Below are 14,356 nucleotides of genomic sequence, written 5' to 3'. Positions count from 1 at the left end.
TAAAAAAAAATATCTTTTTAAATTAATAAATCAGTAATTAATATATTTTTAAATTAATAAAATTATCTGGTCCCACATTATTAATTTATAAATATTTACTGCAGATTGTGAGTTTGATATTTCTTTGCTCTTCTACATTTTCTACCACTGTTTGAATTATGTGTATATGATAGAGCGGAATGTACGACAATTGAGACATAATGGGATAATTTTACTTTTAGTCCCCGATAATTTGTGGACATGTATTACAATGTTTATATGAGTTAATTATTTTTTTATTATAAAAAAAAATATTATTTTATCATAATTATTTTTAAAAGAATAACACAAATATGACGAGTCGCGATTTGAAATCGCGACTCGTCATTAAATATTTAAAAAAATAGGCAAAATTTCCCAAGTCGGGAAACAAAATCCCGACTTCAAGTCGGGATTTTGAATCCCGACTTGGAGTCGGGATCTTAAAACCCGACTTCAAGTCGGGATCCTGAATCCCGACTTGAAGTCGGGATTTTGTTTCCCGACTTGGGAATTTTGCTTTTTTTTTTTTTCGTTTAAATTATTATTATATAATTTAATTTATATATAATTAATTTTAACAATATACTAAAATCCAAAATTAATAAAATTAACATTGCATTAACTTAAAAAATTACAATTAAGGGTACAAATGTAATAGTTATTTATTTTGTATAATTGTAAAAAATTACATTAAATTATACAATTACAAATATCAAAAATGTCCACCCGTTCCACAATGTCGTCTGTGGCGTTGACGTCGTGGTCTTCTAATTTCCTCGCCCACATTTTGAACTAGCTCATTTTGTGCCTCATTTTCTTCACCAACAAACCGACTTGATGTTTCAGAACTTGACTCCACATTGTCACGATATGCACCAAATGATGGAAATGGAACTGGTGAAATATTATATCCTTGTGTATATGGTTGATTAAAACCAAGACCAAGGTCAAAAGAAAAATCTTGTGTTTGATTTGACATATATGGAGTCGATTGAAACCAATCACCTTGAGATGGTTGAGGCATATAATAATCTTGAGGCGGTTGAGGTACGTAATAATCTTGAGGTGGATATACTGTAGAAGGACCAGCTATATCCACCCCAAAATCACGACGTTCAACTGAACCAGTTGACATTCGGCTAGAACTTCTTCTTTGCCTGTGGGATGTTGTGGGAGCATCATCGGATGGAGAAGCAATTTGTTGTGGCTGTTGGGTTATAGCCTCCCTGATAATATGTAACCCATGTTCAAATCTATCCACCAATTGACTATATCCTTCGATATTTGGTGGTCTAGATCGACATAAAGTTTCAAGGGCATTCACCTCATTTGCCTGAAAAGTGTAGAAAAATAATTAGCCTTGTGTTGTTAAAAATATATATAAAATAAAACATGTAATATTATATAATAACGTACCACAACTTGCAACATAGGTGTTTCTCCAGGTTGGTACCCGCTTTCCACACGTCTATCAGTAGATGACGACACGAAATTTCTTGTTATGTTGTAGTACCACTCCCAATAACCTCGTTCTGTTTCCCTTCTATTAGAAATGAGTGGCCTATGTACAACCGTGTCATATCGTCTTTGCCATCTATTGATGTATTGTATGTGTTGCAAAGACCAATCTGCGCCCGCGTGATTTTTACGGGAAATCTGATGGAGGCTCATATCACGGATATCCGTCGATTCTGGTACATTCTGCCTCATCCCGAATTGGCGAACAACTCGTTCGGGACGATGCATTTCAACTATTGCGTAGAATATTAACGGAACAGATGACCTCCACAACTGGGGGTTCAATTCATCGGCGTAAGCCATAATGACATCCGAGTCCATGTCATACGGCTGCCATATGAACTGTAATAAAAACAAAGATGTAAATTAATATGAATTTAAGGAAACGGTATAAATATACGAATAATATTAAAATTTAGTTACCTGATCCGCCTGCATCTCATCCAAAATTTCTCGTATTACTCGTACAGTTCCCCGAACTGTAGTGGTGAAAGTGTGCTGACAATTCCAAGTAGCACCATATGGTGCTGCTGGGAGCCAGCGATTATTGTCCATTTGCACTTGGCCCATAAATAGTCGTTGGGCACCAAGTCCAGGACAAAGTAGCGTAATCCGTGACCACGCCTAAATCTACACGAACAATACAAATATGTGTTATTAATGAATATCAATAGCAAAAAAAAAATAAAATTGTGTAAGACTTTTTAAGTCAATTTTACCTGTAGCAATTGCAGCGCTCCACCAATTGCCGCTTTGCCTTTTGTGCTGGCATTGCACAATTCGCGATATAAAAATGCCAGCACAGCACTCCCCCAATTGTAGTTCCTCGCGGTTTCTATATCTTCTAATTTTGAAAGATATAGTAATGAGACATAGTTACCTGAGGAATCTGGGCACATCAATCCCCCAAATAAAAGTAATGCAACGGCACGTGCGTACTGGACGACGACAGCCTGGGGAGTATTATAAGTAATTTCGACCGCCGCCAAATGAGATGTAATTGCCATGCCTGTAATCTCGAGCCCTTCAACACATTTGCATCCGGACTAAAGCCTATGTAAGTCAGGCAATATTCTTGCCATTGTTGTGTTGTGCGGTCGAAATCAATTTCAGTCACCGGCTCGCCGTCTATTGGGAGTGCCCAAATTATTTGTACATCTTGTAGGGTAATTGTGGCTTCCCCTACACGAAAATGAAAAGTGTGCGTCTCCGATCGCCACCTCTCCACTAATGCAGTGATGAGGTGTTGATTTAAAAAAAAAATTTAAAAAAATTTAAAGGCTGGCAGCGCCAGCCTTGGTCAAAGGCTGGCGCTGCCAACCTTAATGAGGGCTGGCCGCTGCCAGCCCTCTTTAGCGGCCAGCCCTCATTAAAGAGGGCTGGCAGCGCCAGACCTCCACATTAAAGGGGGCTGGCCCTTTGCCAGCCCCCTTTAATATATATATATATATTATATATATAATATATTTATATTATATATATAATATATTTATATTATATATATATAATATAAATATATTATATATATATATAATATATATATTGAACTTAATTACACAGAGCCCATCCACTCACATACTCCATCCACCTCCCATTTTATACCAACTTCTGCACAACACATTGCCGAGCCAGAAGACCCTATTGCGGACAGCCTGGCTAATGAATCAGATGCAGCTTCCGAACCGGATGAAGTGGATTATCCAATTCCACCTGAGGATGGAAACGAAGATGTTAACATAAATGTTGTCGCCGAAAATGTTGCACAAGGTACGTCAACATCCTCTCAGCCGGTTACGGCACAACGAACTTCTCAGGAAACATTTTACCGCTCCATACCATTTTTTGAACAAACATTCCCGAAGGTACCAGTGGATTCTATTGATGTACCGAACTTAAGGTATGCAAAATTTTATGACAAAAACGAAGGCAGACTTGATGTGGGAATGCTTTTCAAAAATAAAGAAGCTTTAATCGAGGCGGTGAAAGATCACTCAATATGATATGCCCGACGCGAGTATTGGGTACCTGAGAGTTCAAAGACCAAGTGGAAAGTATTGTGTAGGCATACCACCGAAGGTATATATATATATATATATATTTTTGTCGTATATGTCTAAACATACAAAATTATTCGACTGATTCGTGTTTATTTTTTGCAGCTATGCGGTGTAGATGGGAGCTGCGAGGCATTTACAAACCAAAAATGGAAAGGTGGGCAATAACAAAATACGGAGGGGACCATACATGTATATTGAATCAAATGTCCCTCGAACACGGTAATTTAGATAGAGTATATGTTGCTTCTTTATTGTTAGGACATGTAAAATGCAACCCGTCGTACGGAATCAAGCATGTCATCCAGACTGTGAAAGACCATACCGGATACGATATAGCATATCAAAAGGCATGGTACAGTTTGAAAATGGCACGTGAGATGGTTTATGGCACATGGGAGAGCTCCGTTCAAAAGCTACCCAAATACTTGGAAGCCCTCCAAAAATATAATCCAGGAACGATTGTTGAATGGCAACATAAAGCCCGCGACACATCAACCGGTGCATATGTGATAGGGTAGGTATTCTGGGCGTTCAAGCCGTGCATTGAAGGGTTCCAACACTGTCGCAACCTTATCAGTGTAGATGGGACCCATCTATACACAAAGTACAAGCACAAGATGTTGATTGCTGCTGCCATGGATGGAAATCAACAGGTACTTCCTCTTGCTTTTGCTGTTGTCGATGAAGAATCACTTTTATCTTGGAAGTGGTTTCTTAGACAATTGAGCAGACACATTATACGAGGGCGACGGGGTATCTGCCTTATTTCTGACCGCTATGCTGGTATCACAAGAGCTGTACGTGAATGTCTGGATTTCGTGCCACCTAACGGCGTGCACCGATATTACTTGCGGCACGTGTGTTCCAATTTCAACAGTAAATACAAAAATGTCGTGTTGAAGGATCGTTGTTGGAGAGCTGGCTCTGAATATCAGATCAGAAAATTCAATCGCACTATGGAGGAGATAAAGAAACAGTCCCTCGAGGCGTTTCAGTGGTTAGATAGGATCGACAAGGAAAAATGGACAGCATCACATGACGGTGGATGGCGATGCGGAATTCTGACGACAAATATGTCGGAATGCATAAATGGAGTATTGAAAGGGGCTCGCCGCCTACCGTTGACAGCAATTGCTGAGATGACGTTTCAGCGAAGTGTCCATTATTTCCGTGAGAGGTTAGCAAGAAGTACTGTAATGTTGACCAACAACCAACTGTGGACGGGTTTTGCATATAAGATGTTCACACGTGGGCATCAAAATTCTGTTGAACATACCGTCACCAAACACCATCAGTTCCAACAGTCCGCCTCGGTTGTTACAAGACGTCACGGTGGACATGGAGTCAACACCCATGTTGTCAAAATTGCGAACCGAGAATGTTCTTGCGGCAAATGGACTCAATTTGGTATACCTTGCAGTCACGCTCAAAAGGTATGCGCTGCATTCATGATTAATGTTGCATCAATGGTGAAGGATTATTACGATATAATGACTTATAAGAATACATATTCTAAGTCATTTGAACCTGTACATTCCGAAGATTATTGGGATGTACCGGGATTTGAGTTGGTCCACGATCCTACTATTCGCATCTCTTCGCGCCCTGGTCGAAATCAAACAACACGTATTCACAACGAGATGGATTGGGCGCAAAGGCGTGCATGACAACAAGCACAACAAAGAAATTCTTCAACACAATCGGATGTGCCAGTACCGGGTAGCCAGGATTAATTGTATATTTTTTGTATTTTTTACAATTGTACAAAAATATACACTTTTACATTTATATATTTAATGTAATTTTTTACAATTATACAAAATAAATAACTATTACATTTGTACCCTTAATTGTAATTTTTTAAGTTAATGCAATGTTAATTTTATTAATTTTGGATTTTAGTATATTGTTAAAATTAATTATATATAAATTAAATTATATAATAATAATTTAAACGAAAAAAAAAAAGCAAAATTCCCAAGTCGGGAAATAAAATCCTGACTTCAAGTCGGGATTCAGGATCCCGACTTGAAGTCGGGTTTTAAGATCCCGACTCCAAGTCGGGATTCAAAATCCCGACTTGAAGTCGGGATTTTGTTTCCCGACTTGGAAAATTTTGCCTATTTTTTTAAATATTTAATGACGAGTCGCGATTTCAAATCGCGACTCGTCATATTTGTGTTATTCTTTTAAAAATAATTATGATAAAATAATTTTTTTTCTATAATAAAAAAATAATTAACTCATGTTTATATATATAGACTAGTAGCTATAATTACTGAGTAGGCTACTTATTCCTCTCACGTACTTTTCAGGAGATAGATCACACTAAATAGATATACTGGACTTTGAGCCATGCCATTATTCTTATTAGGTGGGTTAGCCGTGACATTTAAAACCCGACCTTTTGGTTGTGTGGTTATTAAATATACTTGTCTTTTGGCGGGTTCGGGTTTAAAATTTTGTAATGCTGATTTTTGCGCTATTTTCCTTTGAGGTTATTTATATGAGGATATCTGGAGAGAGTAAATATAAATTTTTGGTGATATCTATTATCTCTTGTAATATTTATATATTATATTGACAAAATAAAATTTATTTTATGGGTTGCAAATAAATTGCTTATAGAACAGTTGTAATTAAGGAAATGGTGAAATAGTGATAATTAAATATAGTGAAGTAGGGGGTGCTATAATTAAGTTTGTTGGGTAATTCCTAACAAAGACCATCTGATGTGTAATTCAGTAGAAGTGAAATCGAAGGAAAAGTAGGGAAGCTTTTGTGACAGTAATAATGTATCAAGCACCAAAATATCTTTGGGTGTTTATAGGCCAAGTGTCTGTAATTTTACAGGTTCACATGTCGTGATTTCGATCTTCTAAGTACTTACTAATCAAAAATTATAGTTGCGGACAATGGGTCGGGTCAAACCGGGTGGCACATGACCCGAGCAAAAAAATTATGCAGATCCTTATTCTATAAGGGTATTTTGATGTTTTCGCTACCATTGCTGGTCTATCCCCATCACACATCTTGTTTTAAATTAGTATATTGGCAAAATTACATATTTAGTTCTATATGATAGGGGTTCTTTATTTTTAATTATATGCTTTACGATATTTTCAAAATATCCGAAAATTGGAAAAACTCTACATATTTAATTCTATGCTTTATAAATTTTTCAATATTGTCCAAAACTTGAAAAAATTCAAAATATTTAGTTCCATAAATTCTATAAGGCAGAGGACTAAATGTGTCGAATTTTTGTCAGTTTTGGGACCATTTTGAATATCCAAACGCATGACTAAGCTGTAGAGTTTTTTTAATTTTGGGATTATTTAAAAATTTTGTAAAGTAGAGGGCTATAATTTTTTAAGCTCATATTTTTTATGGGACTAAAACGTGTAATTTTGCCCAATATGTTACATTCAAATAAGAAAATTGAGAAATACTCTATTTTTTTTTTTATTTGAACTTAAAGAATTATACTCTTTGAGGTGAAACAGATTGAGAAATTATTTAAAAAATATCAAAAAAAAAAATTTTACAAAGGTGAGGTACTTTTTCAAGGTTTAAAAATATATAGGCAGCACCAATACCCCATTTCGCGGTGCTGCCACATTTTTAGAAAACATTTAAATTTCCTGCAGGCTGCACTCAATGATAGGAAGGATAGGACCCATTCGTCCAATAAAACTGCACAAAAAATATCATGGTTTTTTGTGTTTTAAACACCTTAACTCCATTTTCATTCACAATTATGTTTTCTTCTTCAGTAAAAAAGACCTTCTTTCTATTATTCTTGTAACAAGTTGAAGATTTACCATTAAAAAAGGTTATAGTAAGTCTTTTTATTAAAGTTTTCTGTTAGTTATGCATTTGAAGATTCTTATTATAATATTATTAAAAGTTGAGATTTTGATATGTATTTGTTTTTGTTGTGAAGATATGATAGAGCAGAACATAGTTGATATTGTTATACATTTTGGAGGTCAAAGAATTAATTGAAATGGTTCTGTAAGTTATGATCGTCGTATGATGGGATTTATGAAAATATCTCGTAGTACTACATTTGCTGAGCTAGAAATAATTTTGTATGGAGTGTAGGAATGATTTTAAGTTACATATATATTTTAAATACATAAGATTTAAATTTGGATAAAGGAGAGAGACAGTGTTGCCTATAAAGAAGGATCGGGATATGCAACTTTTTTTTATTCGGCGAAGATATGTGTGTATTAATTTTTTTTTGTCAAAGCAAAGAAAATTACACGAACTACCCCTTCCTTTTGAAAAATTACAGAAACCACCCCTGGACCCCTTTAAAACTCAAAAATGCCCCTATTGACTAGGTCAAGCTGTAAAATAATTTTTCAAGGATAGAAATGCCCTTAGGGGTGTTTTTATAATTATCAAAAAGTCGAAGGAGTGTAAAAGTAATATTTAAAATGAGTAATGTGACCCCTTATACTTTTTTTATTATTTATACTAATTTTTAATTTAAATATAAATTATTATAATAGTTTTTTATTGAATCTTTGTATAAAGTTTCACCTTTTAATAATTAAAATATTAAATTATTTAATTAATATGCAAGTTATCCCTTAGAAAAATTATTAAAATTAAAAATTTATTTATCCTCTATTTTTATTTATAACTAAATTTTACTAAAATTAAAATTAAAAAATAATTTATGTATTTTATATAAATTATATTATAATTAATAAAATACTAATTTATTTATTAATAAGATATTTTAAATTATTAAATTATTTATTTTAAAAAATTTACCCTTCTTCCCAACCATACCGTCACGCCCACTCTAATCCCTGATTCATTAATATATATTTTTAATAAATTAATTAATTTTATTAATTCTAATTAGATTTATATAAAATACATAGATTATTGCCACCACGATCAGTTACAGCTGTAGCTCATTAATTTATTTTTTTTAAAATATAATTACCACCGTGGTAATCATTAATTTTTTGTTTTTAAATCTATGTCACCGCGGTGACATAGGAAATTCCTTTTTTTTTTTAATTGTAAATTACTTTTCTAAATATTTTCAATTCACGTTACATTTCTAATTTTTTATTTTTTCTATATTTTTTAAATAATTACCCCTATTTTTAAGGACATACATATAGCTTTTGTGGTTTAGAGGATTCAAAGACTTTGTATTTTTTTCTCAACAAAATTTTTGTGGTCACAAAAATTTTCTCCCTCCCCCTCTCTCCCTCTTCTTCATTGTATATAAATTCCATCACATCAGAAATCTCCAACACCTCCACCCCAAAAGAAAAAAGAAAGAAAACAAAAGGCAAAGAAAAGAAACCCCACATCAAAACAAAATAATGGGTTCTTCAATGAAATTATCATTGATTCTCTTCTTTACTTGCTCTCTCTTCATTCAGGGAACACTAGGTATGCCTTCCATATATATTCAGATATTGTGTTATATTCTGTATCATTTTGATTCTCATAATGATAACAATAAATATGTTAAAAAATTAGACATACATACATATTATACATTTTTTTGTAATAATATGATTGAATATTTTTCTAATTTTTGTTTTGTACAGCGGACGTGATTTGTGATAATTTACCTGCAAACTTGTGTTCTTTTGCGATTGCATCATCGGGAAAGAGGTGTGTGTTGGAGAGCCATAAAAATACACAAGAAAAAAAGTGTAAGACATCAGAGGTTGTGGTGGAGAAATTATCTGGATACATTGAGACAGAACAATGTGTGAAAGCGTGCGGTGTTTGCCGTGAATCCGTAGGAATATCCTCCGACGTCTTTCTCTCATCGGAGTTCACTGCCCATCTCTGTTCTCCTGCTTGCTACCATAACTGCCCTAACATTGTTGACCTCTTTTTCAATCTTGCTGCCAGTGAAGGTAATTTTCTATAATTATTCCATATAAAATATTACTTAGTAATCTCTTTTTATTAATATACCTTGCTTGTATATTCAGTATTTCTTGAAGCATAATCAAAGCATATATTCAATGATTTGTTTTTTGCAACACGGATGGACCCAAGATTCGATCATTAACTAAATAGATGCTATAAATTGTGTAGGAGTATCTTTGCCAACTCTTTGCAAGAATCAAGAAGAGAATCATCGAGCCATGTTGGCAATTTTGAGTCATGATGGCGTCACCCCTGGGCCAGTTGCTGCTCCTCTTGCTGCTCCTACATCTTTGTAATTTTTGTAATCAAAGACTATAAATTCAATTGTAAACTCATCATTCATTAATTTTTATGGAGATATTATTAATAAACTTATAGAAAATTTAGTCTGAATTAAAATGATGAGCGTATTTTTTATATATATAAAATAATATTTTTGATGTGATTGATCACATATTATCAAATTTGATTCGAGCAAAATCTACTTCTTCTTCTACGATTTATCTTTTAGTAGAAGAAGGGAACAACTACGTTTGTTGTTTTACACCCAAATTTAGTTGATTTTCTTCAAATTGTGCTATAATAACACCTCGCCCCCGAGAAAGTAAAAAGAAAAAGAAAGAACAAAAAATAGTATTTTTTGGAGTTGATTATATACTTAAACCCCTTTTGAAATGTGAAATATACCTTTTTCCTTGAAATGTTCTGAAATTACAGTTACATCTCTCTGAAAATTCTCCTTTTACACTTGATGCTATTCTGAATTAAAAATGTCGAAGTTAGCAAAAAAATACATAAAATTTTTAATTTTGCCCTTCATATAACATTTTCGTGTATGTTTTTGTACTTAAATGAATAAATATAATATATATACATATATAATGTGGTTAACATCATTACATTTTTTCCCTTATAGGTACAAATTGTTACATGAAAATATTAAATAAAGGGTAAAATAAAAATTTATGTAAATTTTTTACTAACTTCAGCATTATTTGTCCAAACCATAACTAAATGAGTCAAGTATAAACGGTGAATTTTCGAAAAAATTGTAACTGTAATTTTGGAATTTTTTTAGACAAAAAGATAATTTCGCATTTTTAGAGGTACTGTAAGTGTAATTAACTATCTCTTTTGTTTTCCATTAGCACAAATCTGGTTTTTAAATTTTGCAATTTCTTATGATTTTACATAATCTATAACCTACCTGCTCATAGATTTTTCTTAAGTGGAAAGCCATGAAAGTTTCATTACAGACAAAAAATCAAACAAAGAACAGAGCCCACTTACAGACTTCTATAAATGTGAGCTCAAACAAAAAAAACACCAAATAATGAACACAGTACCAAAAAAAAATTATTAGCTGCAATACTAATAATTATGACTAAAAATTATAATAAATGATTATTTTAACTATGTAGCATCCCCTACTCGCTACATCTAATTATTACTATTTCATCTTTTTTTTAATCAGAACTCATTCTATAAGTAATTCTCTTTCAACTCGTAAAATAAATTTTAATTTATTAATAATATATATATACCACAAAAGATTATAGATACCTCCAAAAGTTTATATTCACCTTCACTGGATGTTCTCATGTACATAACCTCAAGAAAAATCATACCACAACCTAAAACACAAATCCCGATAAAAGACCAAAATATTTAACAACCCAACAATCAAAAACTCTGGTTTCAGATGTTCCGACTGACCCACCTAATAAAGACCACATCACGGCTCGAAGTCCGATGTGGCTAGTCAATGTGCCTATCTTCTGAAAAGTACGTGGCAAGGAATGAGCTGCCTACTCAATAAGTATAACTAATCAGCCTCTATATATATACATAGGTAATGATTCACGTAAATACAGTCACATCGACAATAGTCATTCATCATATAGCAACATCAGATATAAGAAGTAATACATACTCACAACTGTAAACCAATCCGCGACATAATATTCATTCGTTATCATTTATTAGTTAAGGGCCCCACTTACTCTAGCTGGAGTACATCAGTCAATGGTTTCGCCGGCCATTGTCATATCATATACAGCACAGGATATTCGTTGTGTGATGTCCCCATACTCTTTTACTTCAGCTGTGTAGCAATATTAGTACAGGACATCGCAACAAACATGGTACCCCCACACCACCCCTGTGTGTAGCTAACAATATAGGATATTCTCCGCTGCGCCGAAATATCCCGGTACCCTACGCGCCATGGTACCTAGCTTAAATCATATATTTTTCATATCTCATTATCAATCACATTTTCATAAACCATTGACTGTGTTCCCAACTAGGTAAGCATCATCTTTTATTTCAACTCACAATCGTCATTCTATTCTTTATAATAATCACTTCCTCAATAATAACTCCCAATTTGATTTCATCACAATCAATTATACGATCACGTCATCATACCATTCTGACGTCCAACTATTACAAACACATATGACACATAGTAGCAATTCTACCGATATTAAGGTAATCTAACAAATAATCCACAACTAATTATATAAACAATCAATATACGAAAGCCACGCATAATAATATAATGCAAAGTTCACGTTCGCATCCAAGAACCCAATATATATAATATATACAATAGTACACATATAGATATATATATATATATAAATCCAATTAGCTATACTTACCTTATATCTCAAAATGCTTCGATTTCACGAGGGACTGCTCAACCATCTACTTTGTCGTCACGTCCTATAACAAAATATTATACGTATAATCAATATATATACAATATCATAAACTCTAAATAAACTATTATACAATGTTCGTATATTTTCTACCAATCTTGTAATATTCTATTTATATTAAGGTCCAATCCCTATTCTATTTTCTTTTAAATAACTACATTTTCTAAGCTTTTCAAACATATATTTAATTTACCAAATAATTCATGAGAATTCATTTAATCAAACCTTTTATATATATTTATAACTATAGTTTTTAATAACATCCGTAAATGATATTATCGTTAAAATCTCATTTTTCCTCTTTAATAACATAATATTTCTTAAATATAATTTTTCGAGATATTTTTATGAATTTTCTATCAGTTTATCGCTACTATATAATTTAATTAAGCAACAAAACATAGAATTACGTATTTGGTTAATCATTTCAATGGAATTGTGTAAATTAGCTATAATAATAATTAAATCTAAAAAATCTAATATTTTAATTACTCAACTATATCATTTTTATAGCAAATGTGATAGTTAATACGACACTAATTTAAATAGCCAAAATCATAAAATACTCTGGTAAAATAGTACATCGTTCTATATAAAGTATATTTAATAAAAAGACAAATTAAATAATATAATTATATACATTAATAAAAATTAAAACATAAATTACCTATTTCTTCTTTCGCCCGCGAGGAATTGCAAATTTCTGAAGTAGAAATTTATATATATGTATATGTCATATATATAGGTGTAATGAGAGAGGAGAGGTGGCCGCCACTCTCATCCACTCTCTCTTCTCTTATCATTTATATATATATATATATATATATATATATATATGTTTATATAAACATATTATTATATATAATATTATTATTATTTTATTTATTTAATTAAATTTTTCTTAAAATACCCATTACATACTTCCTAATTTTCTTAATTAATATAATTTGCTTTCAAATATTATAACAAACTCCAATTTAATCCGTTCAAATTTTATTATATCTCAAATTTAGTCTATAATTTGTTTACTAATTAAATGTAAAATTCTAATAATTACCAATTAGTCTCCCAATTACGTGGAAAATTCTACGAACGTCACAAACTATGGTCAAACAATAATTCAGAAAACTAGCTTTTCTATCATGAAAAAATTATTTGCCACGGTTAAGAGCTATGGTCAAAATATTTGTCTTGACTTTTAACCATAGCAAATGTTTAGCCACCTTCGCAAAAACCACGGCCACCAACCAATATGTGACCGTAGTTAATAACTATTTGCTACAACTATTTATTATTAACTATAATTAAAGCACAAACATGATTCACGCTTAAGCATTACCCTCGATTTTACGAACTTCCTCCAACCACACTATCCCAACATATGGTTCTCAGGTACTTGGCTCATTCAACAACAAACAACACAATCCTATTTCGTTTGCTACCTTAGAAAGTACTCCAATATAGAGACTTAATAGAATTTTGGACAACAAATTGTATAAAAATCTTACTTTTATTGAAGAAGTATATGGAATATTACATAAAATATTATTTTTTCAGTTGGAGGAGACAACTGATTGGTCTCTCATATGAAAAGAGGACTTGACTCGTTGGGGAAACCCCCATAAAACTGAAAATTAAAAACTACAAAGACTTAAAAATTTAAACTATTATGCTTTGAAGAATCGGAGAAAATTTCTTATGATCCCCAACTGCTTCTTGCTTCTTTATTTATAAACGTCCGTAGTTTTCAAACCCAGACTCCAAACTTATTTTTAGATAACATCACTGTGTCCATATATACACTCATTGGAACATATATACATACATAATGCTAATAATAAAATAAATTACATCCCATGAAACATAACAGTTAAAATGTTTCCCAACCCAATAGCATTTGGATAAATATGGAGGAGGTGGAGGCAATCTGGTTTCTGGCACACTCATTTTGCACAAATGAATATTTTAATCTAATTAAATATTTTGTGGGTATAAAATCTGTATTGAAATTTTTTATTTTTTAATTCAAGGATGTGATTTTCAATTTTGACAACTTCGGAGGTGGAACTTGACACTTTGATCTCCTCAAGTATTAATTTAGGCCTTCAA

The 14,356-nt window shown here is 32.4% G+C and overlaps 1 protein-coding gene and 1 pseudogene across 1 annotated transcript; both read left to right on the top strand.

The window, feature by feature from the left end:
- Positions 1–2,731: 2,731 nt before the first annotated feature.
- Positions 2,732–5,263, top strand: LOC148787839 (uncharacterized; annotated as a pseudogene).
- A 3,605-nt stretch (positions 5,264–8,868) lies between these two features.
- LOC105164481 (uncharacterized) lies at positions 8,869–9,985 on the top strand. Its single transcript, XM_011083135.3, has 3 exons — positions 8,869–9,026; positions 9,188–9,505; positions 9,690–9,985. The coding sequence occupies exons 1-3, from the start codon at positions 8,957–8,959 to the stop codon at positions 9,815–9,817; spliced, it is 516 nt and encodes a 171-aa protein (XP_011081437.1). The 5' UTR covers positions 8,869–8,956; the 3' UTR covers positions 9,818–9,985.
- The last annotated feature ends 4,371 nt before the right edge of the window (positions 9,986–14,356 follow it).

This window comes from Sesamum indicum, linkage group LG6, assembly GCF_026168435.1.
Source record: "Sesamum indicum cultivar Baizhima isolate 11 linkage group LG6, ASM2616843v1, whole genome shotgun sequence".
Classification (NCBI taxonomy): Eukaryota; Viridiplantae; Streptophyta; class Magnoliopsida; order Lamiales; family Pedaliaceae; genus Sesamum; species Sesamum indicum.
Note: the sequence above shows the minus strand (reverse complement) of the source record. Positions and strands in the feature narration are given on the sequence as shown.